Source organism: Aphidius gifuensis, linkage group LG4 (genome assembly GCF_014905175.1).
Source record: "Aphidius gifuensis isolate YNYX2018 linkage group LG4, ASM1490517v1, whole genome shotgun sequence".
Taxonomy (NCBI): domain Eukaryota; kingdom Metazoa; phylum Arthropoda; class Insecta; order Hymenoptera; family Braconidae; genus Aphidius; species Aphidius gifuensis.
This window is the reverse complement of record NC_057791.1, coordinates 23,422,464-23,442,476: the sequence shown is the minus strand read 5'-3', so window position 1 is coordinate 23,442,476 and position 20,013 is coordinate 23,422,464. Positions and strand designations below refer to the sequence as shown.

The following is a 20,013-nucleotide window of genomic DNA, read 5'->3' as shown; positions in this document are numbered from 1 at the left end:
TATTCCAGTATGTGAAAGACCAAAAATTGCACAAGGTATGATAAATAACATATAACTTGTTTATTTAAAAAAAAAAATTATTGTCATAATTGATATTATATTATAATAAATTTGCATTTAATTTTTTTTTTCAGTATGCAAAAACTGGAATAGAGTTGTTCATTCTTATTGTTTTAAAATAAACAAACTTGAACTATCTCATTGGGAATACGATTGTCCTCAAAACTTTTTAGAGCAATTCAAAACAAATGAGAATAAATCAAGTTTCTTAAGATCACTTCTTGATAAATGTTGCAGTTATTTAACAGAATTAGACTTGGTAGCTTATGATAGTTCTAACATAGTGCCTATTGTTAATGAATATTGTCCAAACCTAGTGAAACTTCGACTAAGATTGAGACATCCTTTTGATAATAAAGATTTTAAAAATGCATTTTCACGTATGTCTAAACTGAAAATATTAAAAATTATATTTCAACGTAGTCCTAAAATACCTAAGACTTTAATTTTGTCATTGAAAAATGTTGGAAATACTTTGAATGAACTCACTCTGTTAAGTCAAAGCGAGGGCACAGTGACATTGAGTCAATTCCCAAACTCATTCTTGACTGTAAGTTGAACTATTTATATCTATTACAATTAAAAAATTAGAAAATATAATTTTAACTCTTTTCATTTAATTATAAATTATTTTTTTTACAGGTAATTCCTCAACTAGAAGCCTTGAAAAAAATTGAAATTGGGGGTATAGGGATTCCCTGCCGCATAGCTAACGCTATTGTTGATGCTAAATTAAATTTTCATCATCATGAGTATATTTTTAAAGATTATTTAGACATTAAGCTTGTGGATATCACACACCTTTTTTTAAGCGACATCGAGAAACTTACAGATGATGTTTTGTATATTATTGCCAATAGCATGAAATTCGTAAATCATTTAAGTGGAAATAGTTCATTGGTAACTGATATTGGTATACAAGCAATTACAAAGATGAAACATTTAAAACATCTTTATTTACCTGGCAAAAGTAACATTACTGATTCTTCATTGAAATTGATCAAAGGGCTGCAAAGATTGGTACTACCAGGAAGTTATAAAATAACTAACAATACCATCGAAGAAATTCTTGAAAATTCACCATCTATTTACGTGATGCGGTTTGAACATACAAGTATAACTCCTGAATTTATAGAAGCAGCAAAGAAAGTATCAAACGAACGTAAAATATTATTAAAATTATTGGTCCAATTTCCTAATCATTGTGTGAGTCAAATTAAAACGGAATATTTGCATGTTTGGTGTCTCTGCTGTGTGAAATATCCGATCAGGTTATAGAATGTATGATTTTTATTTAAATGAAATTTAAAAAAATTAAAAAAAAAAAACAAACAAAATCTGAAAAAAATTATGCAATGAATATTTTATTTTAGCAAAATTAAAAAAAAAAAAAATTAAAATGTCTTAGTCAGATTTTAAATATAAATAGATGACGCATGCAGATAATACATTTTTTTTTTCATCTTTTGTTTAAAAATTTTCTTAAAAAAAAAAAAAAAAAAAAAATTTCTTAAAATAAGATAAACAAAATAATAATGATATTATTAGCATGGGCCACGCTGTCACTTCTAAAATTTTCCCGTGAAATAATTTCTTTTTCCCCGCTGATTATTTATTTATAAAAAAACGAATTTAAAAATAGAAAATACCGCTAATTTATTCAACAAGCGAATTTTAAATTGAAAAACTAAAAAATATCAGAAAAAATCGGAAGAGTATCGGAGAAAAACGGAGAAAAATTTTTGCCACGGTTAGTAATTTATTAATATTTTGTATACAAAAACCTGGTAAAAATAATTTCTCCGGACTCTCCATGTAGCTGAGACCTTTGGAGAAAAAACCAGATATGTTTTATCTGAATTTTTCGATAAAAAATTTAATAAAAAATTTCTAGATATATTTAAAGAAATAAAAAAAAAAATCTTTTGATATTAAGTTCATATTTAAATTGAATATAAATAATTAAACAATAAATAGAATAAAAATATCAATGTATTTATTATAAATATAATAATTGAACCAAAATCCATAATAATAATTAATGTAATTTTATTAAATTTTATTTTATTCATCCATTTTATAGATACATATTCATTAAATTTTGTTCATACCTTCAATAATTTTTATTAAACTAATTTTATAACAAATTTTTAGAATAACCAGTGCTCTGGTCAAGCCCAGTATCGAAATAAAATCACAAAAAGCTGCAAAATAATTGTCATTAGATATCGTCATGACTTTGTACAATATTTTTTAAATTATCTATTGTATTAAATAATTGTTACAACATTTTATTTTGGTTTTTTTTAATTATAGACAACCAAGTTAACAATGTTTTGCAGCTTTATATAAGGCCTTTGCATCAGGCTTTATTGCCTTTTTTCTTTTTTTTTTTTACATCTTCTTTACAAGCCGTTGGATGGAAAAACTTTTTGTTGTTCAGCTATTTATAAACATAAAGCTACTAGATTTTTTATTTTTAGAAAACGTTATTTTATTGTTTATAAACTTGAATATAATTATTATTATTTTATTTTTTTTTGTTATTTTGTTTAGGTAGTTCATGGAAAGAAGGATTGTTGTTAAAAAAAAAATAAATAATAAATGCTATCTTTGATTTTAATCTGTCAATTATCAAAACCAAAAATACCCAGATAACCACGTATTTCCAGTTTACAAAACTCGTTTATTTACGGCAATTAATAATTATGTTTATTTATAACCTTTAAAGTTAAATGTTTACCACGTGTATAGTACACACGTGGTCAGCATAGTCAGCATCAATAGAAATTGCGATTCTCGAGTTCCCGACGTTAACCGATGTTAACCGACGTCGCTTAACGTCGGGATCTCTAGAGTCGAGAATCGCAATTTCTACATATTGATGCTGACCACTGTGGATAGTACACACATGGTAAACATCTAATTAAAATACAGTATTTAACAATCAAACTTAAGGAAGTTCGAATGTGTATTGTGTTGGTGGAAAACAGGATCGTCTACTTTGAAAAAAATTGAAGGGCGCCGCATAAAATTTTATGAATTTTTAATGTAGCATTGAGGTGCCCACTAGCCCATATTTCTTGTTTGTAGTTTTTTCGTTCGAACACCTCCAGTACCCGGCCTATACTAACACACAAATACGACTGCAGCAGTAAAGTAAAGTAAATTTCGGAGTTAATATTTAATTTTTAATCATTTGCGATTGAATATCTTCAAAAAAAAACGGTCGAAATTGATGATTTTTTTTTTTTCAATTTTCGTAATCAAAAAAAGTACAAATCTGAATCAAATTTAGTAATTTCGAGTAGAAGGTTTAGTAGATATAGATCAAAACGTTGGTTTTCTCATTTACGGCCGTACTGAATCTAGCTAGGGATTAAAAAAAAATTAGCAAAATCGAGTAGAGAGAACTCGTATTTACATTCAACCTTAAGAATCTTTTTAACATTTTAAATATATATTATTAAAAAATATTTAGATTTTTTTATTATAAGTGAGTTCAAAATGTTGGGTAAATTGGAAGTGGACAAAATCTTTAAAAGAAAATGTGGGAATACATGTCAAACTTCTACACAGTCGAACAAAAAACGTCAAAAGGTTCGTTTTTTATAATATAAAAAATTAAATATTACATGATTGTATAAATATATAAATATATAATTTTTTTTTTTTTAGATATATCATCAGCATGATGATCATTCTAATGCCAAAAAAATAATAATAATTGACTTTCTTAATGATGATTGCCTGAGTGAAATATTTATGTATGTTCCAGTATGTGAAAGACCAAAAATTGCACAAGGTATGATAAATAACATAAAAATTTCATATTTGAAAAATAAATTATTTAGTAATTGTCATAGTTGATATTATATTAAAATTAATTTGTAATTAATTTTTTTTTCAGTATGCAAAAACTGGAATAGAGTTGTTCGTTCTCATTGTTTTAAAGTAAAGAAACTTGAACTATCTCATTGGGAATATGATTGTCCTCAAAACTCTTTAGAGCAATTCAAAACAAATGAGAATAAATCAAGTTTCTTAAGATCACTTTTTGATAAATGTTGCAGTTATTTAACAGAATTAGACTTGGTAGCTTATGATAATTCCAACATAGTGCCTATTGTTAATGAATCTTGTCCAAACCTAGTGAAACTTCGACTAAGATTGAGACATCCTTTTGATAATAAAGATTTTAAAAATGCATTTTCACGTATGTCTAAACTGAAAATATTAAAAATTATATTTCAACGTAGTCCTAAAATACCTAAGACTTTAATTTTGTCATTGAAAAATGTTGGAAATACTTTAAATGAACTCACTCTGTTAAGTCAAAGCGAGGGCACAGTGACATTGAGTCAATTCCCAAACTCATTCTTGACTGTAAGTTGAACTATTTATATCTATTAAACAATTAGAAAATTAAAAAATATTTTTTTAACTCTTTTCATTTAATTATAAATTATTTATTTTACAGGTAATTCCTCAACTAGAAGCCTTGAAAAAAATTGAAATTGGTGGTATAGAGATTCCCTGCTGTGTAGCTAAGGTTATTATTGATGCTAAATTAAATTTTCATCATCTTGAGTACATTGTTCGTGATAATGTAGACATTAAGCTTGTGGATATCACAGACCTCATTTTAGCCGATAGTGAGAAACTTACAGATGACATTTTGTATATTGTTGCCAATAGCATGAAATTCGTAAAATGTTTATTTGGAAATTGTTTATTGGTAACTGATATTGGTATACAAGCAATTACAAAGATGAAACATTTAAAATATCTTCGTATAGCTGGCAAAAGTAACATCACTGATTCTTCCTTGAAATTGCTCAAAGGGCTAAAAACATTGGTACTACCAGAAAGCTATAAAATAACAAACAATACTATTGAAAAAATTCTTGAAAATTCACCATTTATGGAAATGTTGAAGTTTCAACATACAAGTATAACTCCTGAATTCATAGAAACAGCAAAAAAAATATCAGAAAAACGTAAAATATTATTGAAATTATTAGTCCGATTTCCTAATCATTGTGTGAGTCAAAAAAAAACAAAATATTTGGGTGTTTGTTGTCTCTGCTGTGTGAAATATCCGGGGTTATAGAATGTATGATTTTTATTTAAATGAAATTTAAAATAATTAAAAAAAAAAAAAACAAACAAAATTAAAAAAAAATTATGCGATGAATATTTTATTTCAGCAAAATTAAAAAAAAAAAAATTAGAACGTCTTAGTCAGATTTTGAATATAAATAGATGACGTATGCTGATAATATTTTTTTTTTTTTCATCTTTTGTTGAAAAATTTTCTTTAAAAAAAAAAAAAAATTTTTTAAAAATAAGATAAACAAAATAATAATAATATTATCAGCATGCGTCACGCTATTATTTTTAAAATCTTCCCGTAAAATAATATTTTTTTTTCCCGCTGATTATTTATTCATAAAAATCAGATTTAAAAATACAAAATACTGCTAATTTATCCTACAAGCGAATTTTAAATTGAAAAACTAAAAAATATCAGGAAAAATCGGAAGAGTATCGGAGAAAAACGGAGAAAAATTTTTGCCACGGTTAGTAATTTATTAATATTTTGTATACAAAATCCTGGTAAAAATAATTTCTCCGGACTCTCCATGTAGCTGAGACCTTTGGAGAAAAAACCAGATATGTTTTATCTGAATTTTTCGATAAAAAATTTAATAAAAAATTTCCAGATATATTTAAAAAAATAAAAAAAAAATCTTTTGATATTAAGTTCATATTTAAATTGAATATAAATAATTAAACAATAAATAGAATAAAAATATCAATGTATTTATTATAAATATAATAATTGAACCAAAATCCATAATAATAATTAATGTAATTTTTTTAAATTTTATTTTATTCATCCATTTTATAGATACATATTCATTAAATTTTGTTCATACCTTGAATAATTTTTATTAAATTAATATATTAATTAAAAACAACCTGAATTGGACGTTGCCTGGGTTTCATCGTCGATGTTTTTATTAAAGTTTGATTCATTGGACGTAAAAAGGATAGCAAATAACTAGATTTAGATATATCAAGGGTAAGGATAGACGAACGATTATAAACCCTGGCGATCCAGGATATTCAGATGTCTCATTTTTATTTATTTATAATTATAATAATATCATTATAATTTTATTCATTTTTTTTTTATCTTTTTCATTTTCAATTATCATCAAGACTTTTTTTAGTCCATGCAAATAAACTATAAATTGCCCAACAAAAAAATTAATTACATAAAAAAAAAAAGAAATGTTTGTGCTGAGCAATTTTTGTTTTTTTATGTATGCTATTTTTTTAACTTTTAAGGTTAAATGTTTACCACGTGTGTAGTATAAAGTTATAAGTAATGTACACTGTACAGCTGTACAGTTCGCAGTTCGCAGCGGTTTGCCGTTTGAGTCGGTACGCACAGTACGCGTAACGCACTTCATAGTTCATAGTCTACGTTCGATCTTTGGTTGTTTACTAGATAAAAAAAAATTAAACAAAACTTGGTAATAGTGAATAAAAATTTTTAATATGTTACCAAATATGAGTGAGCAAAGAAAAAAACGTAAATTAGAGTTGGAAAACCTTTTTTGTGAAAAATATAAGATTAGAAGTGAAATGTCAACATCTTCCTTTTACAAAAAGAATAATGAGGTTAGTCTAAAATATATAACTGCAATAAAAATATGCTTGCAGATTAATTATTAAATTATTGTTGTAAAATATAAATATATTCATTATTTTTTTCAGATATACTACCAGCATCATGATCATTCATACGCAAAAAATATAATAATTGACCTTGTTAATGATGATTGTCTAGCTGAAATATTCACGTATATTCCAGCATGTGAAAGACCTAAAATTGCATTGGGTATGTAATAAGTACAATAACAATTAATTGATTATGAAAATTATTTCTTTACGATAATTAATATATTTATATAATTTATTAATTTTTTAGTATGTCAAAAATGGAAAAAAGTCCTTGATTATTCATGGGGTGATGTCAAAAAACTTCAACTAACTCACTGGGAACGAGCTGAGTATCCAAACTGTTTGAAGAAATATCCAACACCCGATGGACAATTAAGCTTTTTAAAATCTTTGATTTATAAATGTGGTCGTTTTTTAACACAATTAGACTTGACAGCGTATGGTTATAGTAACATAGTGCCAGTTATTAATGAATATTGTCCAAACCTCGAGAAACTTCGATTGAGACTCATCTATGATGAGGATGATATAATAAATCGTGAAGGATTTTCACGTCTATCTAAGCTCAAAGTATTAACAGTTATATTTCAATATATGAGATACGAGACTATGCTTGATTGTATAATCAATGCATTGTTACCTCTTGCTAATACATTGACTGATCTGACTCTGTTCAATTGGAAAGGTGACTCACCTTGTGAACATACTGGACCCTGTGTTTTTTCAGGGGCAACCATCTATGTAAGTTAAACTTTATATCTATTACAAAAAACAATTTAAAAAAATCATGTGACGAAAATTAAAATTTTCAATACTCTGGTGGATTATGTGCGATTATTTGTTAGTGTAATTGTTTTTTTTTTTTTTTTTTTTTTCAAATAAAATGTCATATTGTTTAAACAAATTATATTGTTTAGCCACTACACTACGAAATATTATTATAAACATATGTTCATCTGTGTGGGTGAGGCAAACTAAACAGGGCCATGGGAGAAATACACGTAATATTCTTTTTATTTTTTACATATACTTATATGAATAATTTTTTTTGCAGGTGCTTAGTAGAATGAAGGCTCTGAAAAGATTTGAATTTGGTGGTATTCAAACGTTCCCAGATTTAGAAGAGTATCTGAAAAATAATTGCACACTAGAATGTTCATACTATGATCGTTCCTTAAACAAAAATTTCATTAAGGCAAATCAGTTAAGTATAACTACATTGAATTTGAAGGAATACAAAGTTTCAGATGATAGTTTGTATACTATTGCCAATACCATGAAGCAGTTAACAAAGCTCAAGATAAATTGGGAACGGATAACTAACGATGGTGTAGTAGCCATTTCAAAAATGAATAGTTTAAATATTCTTTGTTTTTCCGGCGTTAATGACATCATTGATTCTTCATCAATCAAATTGCTCAAAAACTTGATTAGATTAATCTTACCACGAAGCAATAAAATTAATGATGATTTAGCCGCGAAAGTTCTCGAAAATTCACCGAAGATGGATATGTTTTTTGTTCCGGACACAAGTGTAACTGTTGAATTTATCAAAAAAGCAGCAGAAATATCAAGAAATCGGAAACAACGCTTGCTATTAGCTATTTCTTTCAAAATTGATAAAAAACCATATGAATCGCCATATTTCAAAATTTTTTGTGCACCAAAAACTGACTATATATATTAGTATTGCGACGAAAAAAAAAATCTTTTAACTGTTTTCAATTAAAATATAATAGAGTTTTTAAATGTAATAGAGTCAAATATAAAAATGCAGTGTAAATTACGTTTCTTTGTTACCAAAATTTATTCATTTATTTTTATTTTTATATCACATATTTCAAGATCACATACGCACTTAATATCCCTACCCGACTTCCGTACTAACTATATGAATTATTTTTATAAATTATATTTCGAAATTTTTTTTTATGGATGGAAAAATTTTTTGTTGTTCAGCTATTTATAAACATAAAGCTACTAGATTTTTTATTTTTAAAAAACGTTATTTTATTGTTTATAAACTTGAATATAATTATTATTATTATTATTTTTTTTGTTATTTTGTTTAGGTAGTTCATGGAAAGAAGGATTGTTGTTAAAAAAAAATAAATAATAAATGCTATCTTTGATTTTAATCTATCAATTATCAAAACAAAAAATACCCAGATAACCACGTATTTCCAGTTTACAAAACTCGTTTATTTCCGGCAATTAATAATTATGTTTATTTATAACCTTTAAAGTTAAATGTTTACCACGTGTATAGTACACACGTGGTCAGCATGGTCAGCATCAATAGAAATTGCGATTCTCGAGTTCCCGACGTTAACCGATGTTAACCGACGTCGCTTAACGTCGGGATCTCTAGAGTCGAGAATCGCAATTTCTACATATTGATGCTGACCACTGTGGATAGTACACACATGGTAAACATTTAATTAAAATACAGTATTTAACAGTCAAAATTAAGGGAGTTCGAATGTGTATTGTGTTGGTGGAAAACAGGATCGTCTACTTTGAAAAAAATTGAAGGGCGCCGCATAAAATTTTATGAATTTTTACTGTAGCATTGAGGTGCCCACTAGCCCATATTTCTTGTTTGTAGTTTTTTCGTTCGAACACCTCCAGTACCCGGCCTATACAAACACACAAATACGACTGCAGTAGTAAAGTAAAGTAAATTTCGGAGTTAATATTTAATTTTTAATCATTTGCGATTGAATATCTTTAAAAAAAAACAGTCGGAATTGATGATTTGTTTTTTTTTATTTTTCGTAATCAAAAAAAGTACAAATCTAAATCAAAGTTAGTAATTTCGGGTAGAAGGTTTAGAAGATACAGATAAAAACGTGGGTTTTCTCGTTTACGGCCGTGTTGAATCTAGCTAGGGATTAAAAAAAAATTGACAAAATCGAGTAGAGAGAACTCGTATTTACATTCAATCTTAAGAATCTTTTAACATTTTAAATATATATTATTAAAAATATTTAGATTTTTTATTATAAGTGAGTTCAAAATGTTGGGTAAATTGGAAGTGGACAAAATCTTTAAAAATGAAAGTGGGAATACATGTCAAACTTCTACACAGTCGAACAAAAACGTCAAAGGTTCGTTTTTATAAAATTAAATATTACATGATTGTATAAATATATGAATATATAATGATATATCATCAGCATTATGATCATTCTAATGCCAAAAACAATAATAATTGACTTAATTAATGATGATTGCCTGAGTGAAATATTTATGTATGTTCAGTATGTGAAAGAAAAATTGCACAAGGTATGATAAATAACATAAAATTTAATATTTGAAAAAAATTATTTAGTAATTGTCATAATTGATATTACATTATCAATCAATCAAAATAAATTTGTAATTAATTTTTTCAGTATGCAAACTGGAATAGAGTTGTTCATTCTTATTGTTTAAAAGTAAAGACTTGAACTATCTCATTGGGAATACGATGTCCTCAAAACTTTTAGAGCAATTCAAAACAAATGAGAATAAATCAAGTTTCTAAGATACTTATAAATGTTGCAGTTATTTAACAGAATTAGACTTGGTAGCTTATGATAGTTCTAACATAGTGCCTATTGTTAATGAATCTTGTCCAAACCTAGTGAAACTTCGACTAAGATTGAGACATCCTTTTGATAATAAAGATTTTAAAAATGCATTTTCACGTATGTCTAAACTGAAAATATTAAAAATTATATTTCAACGTACTCCTAAAATACCTAAGACTTTAATTTTGTCATTGAAAAATGTTGCCAATACTTTAAATGAACTCACTCTGTTTAATAAAAGCGAGGGCACAATGACATGGAGTCAATTCCCAAACTCATTTTTGGCTGTAAGTTGAACTCTTTATATCTATTACAATTAAAAAATTAAAAAATATTATTTTTACTCTTTTCATTTAATTATAAATTATTCATTTTACAGATAATTCCCAAACTAAAAGCCTTGAAAAAAATTGAAATTGGTGGTATAGGGATTTCCTGCCGCATAGCTAACGCTATTGTTGATGCTAAATTAAATTTTCATCATCATGAGTATATTTGTAAAGATTATTTAGACATTAAGCTTGTGGATATCACACACCTTTTTTTAAGCGACATCGACAAACTTACAGATGATGTTTTGTATATTATTGCCAATAGCATGAAATTCGTAAATCATTTAAGTGGAAATAGTTCATTGGTAACTGATATTGGTATACAAGCAATTACAAAGATGAAACATTTAAAACATCTTTATTTACCTGGCAAAAGTAACATTACTGATTCTTCATTGAAATTGATCAAAGGGCTGCAAAGATTGGTACTACCAGGAAGTTATAAAATAACTAACAATACCATCGAAGAAATTCTTGAAAATTCACCATCTATTTACGTGATGCGGTTTGAACATACAAGTATAACTCCTGAATTTATAGAAGCAGCAAAGAAAGTATCAAACGAACGTAAAATATTATTAAAATTATTAGTCCAATTTCCTAATCATTGTGTGAGTCAAATTAAAACGGAATATTTGCATGTTTGGTGTCTCTGCTGTGTGAAATATCCGATCAGGTTATAGAATGTATGATTTTTATTTAAATGAATTTTAAAAAAATTAAAAAAAAAAAACAAACAAAATCTGAAAAAAATTATGCAAAATGCAATGAATATTTCATTTTAGCAAAATTAAAAAAAAAAAAAATTAAAATGTCTTAGTCAGATTTTAAATATTAATAGATGACGCATGCAGATAATACATTTTTTTTTTTCATCTTTTGTTTAAAAATTTTCTTAAAAAAAAAAAAAAAAATTTTTTTAAAAATAAGATAAACAAAATAATAATAATATTATCGGCATGCGTCACGCTATTACTTCTAAAATCTTCCCGTAAAATAATTTTTTTTCCCCGCTGATTATTTATTTATAAAAAAACAAATTTAAAAATAGAAAATACCGCTAATTTATCCAACAAGCGAATTTTAAATTGAAAAACTAAAAAATATCAGACAAAATCGGAAGAGTATCGGAGAAAAACGGAGAAAAATTTTCGCCACGGTTAGTATAATTAATATTTTGTATACAAAATCCTGGTGAAAATAATTTCTCCGGATTTTCCACTGACTTTCCATGTAGCTGAGACTTTCGGAGAAAAGATCGGACATGTTTTATCTAAATTTTTCGATAAAAAATTTAATAAAAAATTTCCAGATATATGAATCACGAATGAAAAAAAATTCACGAATGAAAAAAAAAATCTTTTGATATTTAGTTTATATTCAAATGAAATATAAATAATTAAACAATAAATATAATAAAAATATCAATGTATTTATTATAAATATAATAATTGAACCAAAATCCATAATAATAATGAATGTAATTTTTTTAAATTTTATTTTATTCATCCATTTTATAGATACATATTCATTAAATTTTTTTCATACCTTGAATAATTTTTATTAAATTAATATATTAATTAAAAACAACCTGAATTGGACGTTGCCTGGGTTTCATCGTCGATGTTTTTATTAAAGTTTGATTCATTGGACGTAAAAAGGATAGCAAATAACTAGATTTAGATATATCAAGGGTAAGGATAGACGAACGATTATAAACCCTGGCGATCCAGGATATTCAGATGTCTCATTTTTATTTATTTATAATTATAATAATATCATTATAATTTTATTCATTTTTTTATCTTTTTCATTTTCAATTATCATCAAGACTTTTTTTAGTCCATGCAAATAAACTATAAATTGCCCAACAAAAAAATTAATTACATAAAAAAAAAAAGAAATGTTTGTGCTGAGCAATTTTTGTTTTTTTATGTATGCTATTTTTTTAACTTTTAAGGTTAAATGTTTACCACGTGTGTAGTATAAAGTTATAAGTAATGTACACTGTACAGCTGTACAGTTCGCAGTTCGCAGCGGTTTGCCGTTTGAGTCGGTACGCACAGTACGCGTAACGCACTTCATAGTTCATAGTCTACGTTCGATCTTTGGTTGTTTACTAGATAAAAAAAAATTAAACAAAACTTGGTAATAGTGAATAAAAATTTTTAATATGTTACCAAATATGAGTGAGCAAAGAAAAAAACGTAAATTAGAGTTGGAAAACCTTTTTTGTGAAAAATATAAGATTAGAAGTGAAATGTCAACATCTTCCTTTTACAAAAAGAATAATGAGGTTAGTCTAAAATATATAACTGCAATAAAAATATGCTTGCAGATTAATTATTAAATTATTGTTGTAAAATATAAATATTCATTATTATTTTTTAGATATACTATGAGCATCATGATCATTCATACGCAAAAAATATAATAATTGACCTTGTTGATGATGATTGTCTAGCTGAAATATTCACATATGTGCCAGCATGTGAAAGACCTAAAATTGCATTGGGTATGTGATAAGTACAATATATCAATTAATTGATTAAGAATATTATTTAATTACGGTAATTAATATGTTGGATAATTTATTTATTTTTTAGTGTGTCAAAAATGGAAAAGAGCCCTTGATTATTCCTGGGCTAATGTCAAAAAACTTGAACTAACTCATTGGGAACGACCTGAGTATCCAAGTTTTTTGAAGAAATATCCAACACCCGATGAAAAATTAAGCTTTTTAAAATCATTGCTTTATAAATGTGGTCGTTATTTAACACAATTAGACTTATCAGCGTATGGTTATAGTGACATAGTGCCAGTTATTAATGAATATTGTCCAAACCTCGTGAAACTTCGATTGAGACTCATCTATGATGAGGATGATATAATAAATCGTGAAGGATTTTCACGTCTATCTAAGCTCAAAGTATTAACAGTTATATTTCAATATATGAGATACGAGACTATGCTTGATTGTATAATCAATGCATTGTTACCTCTTGCTAATACATTGACTGATCTGACTCTGTTCAATTGGAAAGGTGACTCACCTTGTGAACATACTGGACCCTGTGTTTTTTCAGGGGCAACCATCTATGTAAGTTAAACTTTATATCTATTACAAAAAACAATTTAAAAAAATCATGTGACGAAAATTAAAATTTTCAATACTCTGGTAGGTTATGTGCGATTATTTGTTAGTGTAATTGTTTTTTTTTTTTTTTTTTATAAATAAAATGTCATATTGTTTAAACAGATTATATTGTTTAGCCACTACACTACGAAGTATTATTATTATAAACATATGTTCATCTGTGTGGGTGAGGCAAACTAAACAGGGCCATGGTAGAAATACACGTAATATTCTTTTTATTTTTTACATATACTTATATGAATAATTTTTTTTGCAGGTGCTTAGTAGAATGAAGGCTCTGAAAAGATTTGAATTTGGTGGTATTCAAACGTTCCCAGATTTAGAAGAGTATCTGAAAAATAATTGCACACTAGAATGTTCATACTATGATCGATCCTTAAACGAAAATTTCATTAAGGCAAATCAGTTAAGTATAACTACATTGAATTTGAAGGAATACAAAGTTTCAGATGATAGTTTGTATACTATTGCCAATACCATGAAACAATTAACAACGCTCACGATAAATTGTCAATGGATAACTAACGATGGTGTAGTAACCATTTCAAAGATGAATAATTTAAAGTGTCTTTGTTTTTCCGGCGTTAATCACAGTATTAATTCTGCATCCATCGAATTGCTCAAAAATTTAATTAGATTAATGTTACCACGTAGCAATATAATTAATGATGATTTAGCCACGAAAGTTCTCGAAAATTCACCAAAGATGGAGGCGTTTTTTGTTTCAAACACAAGTGTAACTGTTGAATTTATCAAAAGAGCGGCGGAAATATCAAGAAATCGAAAACACCTCTTGCTTTCAGCTGTTTCTTTCAAAATTGATAAAAATAAATATGAATCGCCATACTTCAAAATTATTTGTTCAGCAAAAAAAATTAGATAATTGACAAATTTTAGTGACAACTGACTATTAATATTGCGACGAAAAAGAAAAATCTTTTAACTGTTTTCAATTAAAATATAATAAAGTTTTTAAATGTAATAGAGTCAAATATAAAATTGCAGTGTAAATTACGTTTTTTTGTTACCAAAATTTATTCATTTATTTTTATTTTTATATCACATATATTTCAAGATCACATACGCACTTAATGTCCCTACCCGACTTCCGTACTAACTATATGAATTATTTTTATAAATTATATTTCGAAATTTTTTTTTATGGATGGAAAAATTTTTTGTTGTTCAGCTATTTATAAACATAAAGCTACTAGATTTTTTATTTTTAAAAAACGTTATTTTATTGTTTATAAACTTGAATATAATTATTATTATTATTTTTTTTTTTTGTTATTTTGTTTAGGTAGTTCATGGAAAGAAAGATTGTTGTTAAAAAAAAATAAATAATAAATGCTATCTTTGATTTTAATCTATCAATTATCAAAACCAAAAATACCCAGATAACCACGTATTTCCAGTTTACAAAACTCGTTTATTTCCGGCAATTAATAATTATGTTTATTTATAACCTTTAAAGTTAAATGTTTACCACGTGTGTACACACGTGGTCAGCATCATTAAAAAAATTGCAATTCTCGAGTTCCCGACGTTAACCGATGTTAACCGACGTCGGGATCTCTAGAGTCGAGAATCGCAATTTCTACATATTGATGCTGACCACTGTGGATAGTACACACATGGTAAACATTTAATTAAAATACAGTATTTAACAGTCAAAATTAAGGGAGTTCGAATGTGTATTGTGTTGGTGGAAAACAGGATCGTCTACTTTGAAAAAAATTGAAGGGCGCCGCATAAAATTTTATGAATTTTTACTGTAGCATTGAGGTGCCCACTAGCCCATATTTCTTGTTTGTAGTTTTTTCGTTCGAACACCTCCAGTACCCGGCCTATACAAACACACAAATACGACTGCAGTAGTAAAGTAAAGTAAATTTCGGAGTTAATATTTAATTTTTAATCATTTGCGATTGAATATCTTCAAAAAAAAACGGTCGAAATTGATGATTTTTTTTTTTTCAATTTTCGTAATCAAAAAAAGTACAAATCTGAATCAAATTTAGTAATTTCGAGTAGAAGGTTTAGTAGATATAGATCAAAACGTTGGTTTTCTCATTTACGGCCGTACTGAATCTAGCTAGCGATTAAAAAAAATTAGCAAAATTGAGTAGAGAGAACTCGTATTTACATTCAACCTTAAGAATCTTTTTAACATTTTAAAAATAATTTATTAAAAAATATTTAGATTTTTTTATTATAAGTGAGTTCAGAATGTTGGGTGAATTAGAAGTAGACAAAATCTTTAAAAAAAAATGTGAGAATAAAAATCAAATATCTACACAGTCGAACAAAAAACGTCAAAAGGTTCGTTTTTTTATAATATAGTAAATTAAATATTACATGATTGTATAAATATATTATTTATGTTTTTTAGATATATCATCACTGATCAGCATTATGATTATTCCAATGCCAAAAAAATAATAATAATTGACTTTATTGATGATGATTGCTTGAGTGAAATTTTTATGTATATTCCAGTATGTGAAAGACCAAAAATTGCACAAGGTATGATAAATAACATAAAAATTTAATATTTGAAAAAAAAATTATTTAGTAATTGTCATAATTGATATTACATTATCAATCAATCAAATAAATTTGTAATTAATTTTTTTTTTCAGTATGCAAAAACTGGAATAGAGTTGTTCATTCTTATTGTTTTAAAGTAAAGAAACTTGAACTATCTCATTGGGAATACGATTGTCCTCAAAACTTTTTAGAGCAATTCAAAACAAATGAGAATAAATCAAGTTTCTTAAGATCACTTCTTGATAAATGTTGCAGTTATTTAACAGAATTAGACTTGGTAGCTTATGATAGTTCTAACATAGTGCCTATTGTTAATGAATCTTGTCCAAACCTAGTGAAACTTCGACTAAGATTGAGACATCCTTTTGATAATAAAGATTTTAAAAATGCATTTTCACGTATGTCTAAACTGAAAATATTAAAAATTATATTTCAACGTACTCCTAAAATACCTAAGACTTTAATTTTGTCATTGAAAAATGTTGCCAATACTTTAAATGAACTCACTCTGTTTAATAAAAGCGAGGGCACAATGACATGGAGTCAATTCCCAAACTCATTTTTGGCTGTAAGTTGAACTCTTTATATCTATTACAATTAAAAAATTAAAAAATATTATTTTTACTCTTTTCATTTAATTATAAATTATTCATTTTACAGATAATTCCCAAACTAAAAGCCTTGAAAAAAATTGAAATTGGTGGTATAGGGATTTCCTGCCGCATAGCTAACGCTATTGTTGATGCTAAATTAAATTTTCATCATCATGAGTATATTTGTAAAGATTATTTAGACATTAAGCTTGTGGATATCACACACCTTTTTTTAAGCGACATCGACAAACTTACAGATGATGTTTTGTATATTATTGCCAATAGCATGAAATTCGTAAATCATTTAAGTGGAAATAGTTCATTGGTAACTGATATTGGTATACAAGCAATTACAAAGATGAAACATTTAAAACATCTTTATTTACCTGGCAAAAGTAACATTACTGATTCTTCATTGAAATTGATCAAAGGGCTGCAAAGATTGGTACTACCAGGAAGTTATAAAATAACTAACAATACCATCGAAGAAATTCTTGAAAATTCACCATCTATTTACGTGATGCGGTTTGAACATACAAGTATAACTCCTGAATTTATAGAAGCAGCAAAGAAAGTATCAAACGAACGTAAAATATTATTAAAATTATTAGTCCAATTTCCTAATCATTGTGTGAGTCAAATTAAAACGGAATATTTGCATGTTTGGTGTCTCTGCTGTGTGAAATATCCGATCAGGTTATAGAATGTATGATTTTTATTTAAATGAAATTTAAAAAAATTAAAAAAAAAAAACAAACAAAATCTGAAAAAAATTATGCAAAATGCAATGAATATTTCATTTTAGCAAAATTAAAAAAAAAAAAAATTAAAATGTCTTAGTCAGATTTTAAATATTAATAGATGACGCATGCAGATAATACATTTTTTTTTTCATCTTTTGTTTAAAAATTTTCTTAAAAAAAAAAAAAAAAAAAAAAAAATTTCTCAAAATAAGATAAACAAAATAATAATAATATTATCAGCATGGGCCACGCTATTACTTCTAAAATCTTCCCGTAAAATAATTTTTTTTTCCCCGCTAATTATTTATTTATAAAAAAACAAATTTAAAAATAGAAAATACCGCTAATTTATCCAACAAGCGAATTTTAAATTGAAAAACTAAAAAATATCAGGAAAAATCGGAAGAGTATCGGAGAAAAACGGAGAAAAATTTTTGCCACGGTTAGTAATTTATTAATATTTTGTATACAAAATCCTGGTGAAATTAATTTCTCCGGATTTTCCACTGACTTTCCATGTAGCTGAGACTTTCGGAGAAAAGATCGGACATGTTTTATCTAAATTTTTCGATAAAAAATTTAATAACAAATTTCCAGATATATGAATCACGAATGAAAAAAAATTCACGAATGAAAAAAAAAATCTTTTGATATTTAGTTTATATTCAAATGAAATATAAATAATTAAACAATAAATATAATAAAAATATCAATGTATTTATTATAAATATAATAATTGAACCAAAATCCATAATAATAATGAATGTAATTTTTTTAAATTTTATTTTATTCATCCATTTTATAGATACATATTCATTAAATTTTTTTCATACCTTGAATAATTTTTATTAAATTAATATATTAATTAAAAACAACCTGAATTGGACGTTGCCTGGGTTTCATCGTCGATGTTTTTATTAAAGTTTGATTCATTGGACGTAAAAAGGATAGCAAATAACTAGATTTAGATATATCAAGGGTAAGGATAGACGAACGATTATAAACCCTGGCGATCCAGGATATTCAGATGTCTCATTTTTATTTATTTATAATTATAATAATATCATTATAATTTTATTCATTTTTTTTTTTATCATTTTCATTTTCAATTATCATCAAGACTTTTTTTATTCAGTCATAATATTTTTTTCACATAATTTGTTTTTTCATTTAAGTAATACATTATTATTTATATATTTAATTTATTATTATTATTATTTAATAATATTATTTTTTTTATTTTGAAATTATTAATTTTTAGAAATTTATTTATCATTTATTTGGTTAAATCAAATAGTCGAAGATCTTAAAGAGTAAGTCGTTAACAGTATACTAAATAGTAATAGTAAACGCACGTTTATGTACAGTTTTTATTTATTTATTTAAATTTTTTTTTTAATAACTCATTGACACAATTGTCGTGAGAAATAAATATATATTTTTAATTAAAACGTATTGATGATGATGTAAATTATTTTTTAAATTTTTATCTTATCGTCAATCTAAAATTTTTATTATAGAGAAATTTGTTGGAAGAAAAATTTATGGCTGAGAGTGACATAGAGAGAGAAAAAGAGAGAGAAAGATTAATTTAACAATAATTAAAATTGCTAAAAAATAAAATTAACAAATTTAGTAAAAGGATTTTTTTTTTATTTTTCATTGGATAGAAATTTCGTCGCTATTTTTCTCTTTCTCTCTCTCTTTTTTTGTATCTCTCCCTGCCAATGCTCCTTATCAGAGGAGATAAAATATAAAAAAAATTTACGAGATGTTTTTCTAATGATTAAATCATGGTATTACCTGATCAGTTGTTTTTCCATCTCAATATTTTATCAGGGAGATTAACAGTCTTCACCCTTATACTTTCAGAGAAAATTACAATAATAATAATGATCGAGGAAGACATGTCTTAAACTCCCTGAATATTATTTATTATTATTATATTTTTTTTTTTTTATTTAAATTTTTTATCATTTTTAAATATTGATAACATATATGTGTTTACATATCACTCAAATATTTGGACTTTATTTTATATAATGAAACAAGATTGAAATTATTTTTTTTTTTTTCTATTTTTTAAATTTATTTTTAGAATTAAAATTTTATTAAATTCACAATTTTTGTATTTTTAATTATTTAGAGATTCTTTTTCTGTGTTTTTATATTAAAATCTGTTGGCATTTTTATATAAATCATGAGTTTAATTATAATAGAAAAAAAAAAATTATAAAACATTTT

The 20,013-nt window shown here is 25.8% G+C and overlaps 4 protein-coding genes across 4 annotated transcripts; all 4 read left to right on the top strand.

The window, feature by feature from the left end:
- Nucleotides 1-3,459: 3,459 nt before the first annotated feature.
- LOC122854086 lies at nucleotides 3,460-6,422 on the top strand. The gene is made up of 4 exons (XM_044154498.1): nucleotides 3,460-3,660; nucleotides 3,739-3,865; nucleotides 3,971-4,276; nucleotides 6,418-6,422. The coding sequence occupies exons 1-4, from the start codon at nucleotides 3,568-3,570 to the stop codon at nucleotides 6,420-6,422; spliced, it is 531 nt and encodes a 176-aa protein (XP_044010433.1). The 5' UTR covers nucleotides 3,460-3,567.
- Nucleotides 6,423-6,630: 208 nt separating this feature from the next.
- LOC122854084 lies at nucleotides 6,631-8,918 on the top strand. The gene is made up of 5 exons (XM_044154497.1): nucleotides 6,631-6,753; nucleotides 6,850-6,973; nucleotides 7,064-7,557; nucleotides 7,871-8,149; nucleotides 8,889-8,918. Exons 1-5 carry the CDS (start codon nucleotides 6,631-6,633, stop codon nucleotides 8,916-8,918), a joined length of 1,050 nt encoding a protein of 349 aa, XP_044010432.1.
- Nucleotides 8,919-12,909: 3,991 nt separating this feature from the next.
- LOC122855833 lies at nucleotides 12,910-15,071 on the top strand. Its single transcript, XM_044157486.1, has 4 exons — nucleotides 12,910-13,019; nucleotides 13,115-13,238; nucleotides 13,330-13,823; nucleotides 14,137-15,071. The coding sequence occupies exons 1-4, from the start codon at nucleotides 12,984-12,986 to the stop codon at nucleotides 14,761-14,763; spliced, it is 1,281 nt and encodes a 426-aa protein (XP_044013421.1). The 5' UTR covers nucleotides 12,910-12,983; the 3' UTR covers nucleotides 14,764-15,071.
- Nucleotides 15,072-16,364: 1,293 nt separating this feature from the next.
- Nucleotides 16,365-17,729, top strand: LOC122854083. Its single transcript, XM_044154496.1, has 3 exons — nucleotides 16,365-16,409; nucleotides 16,526-17,001; nucleotides 17,094-17,729. Exons 1-3 carry the CDS (start codon nucleotides 16,370-16,372, stop codon nucleotides 17,727-17,729), a joined length of 1,152 nt encoding a protein of 383 aa, XP_044010431.1. The 5' UTR covers nucleotides 16,365-16,369.
- The last annotated feature ends 2,284 nt before the right edge of the window (nucleotides 17,730-20,013 follow it).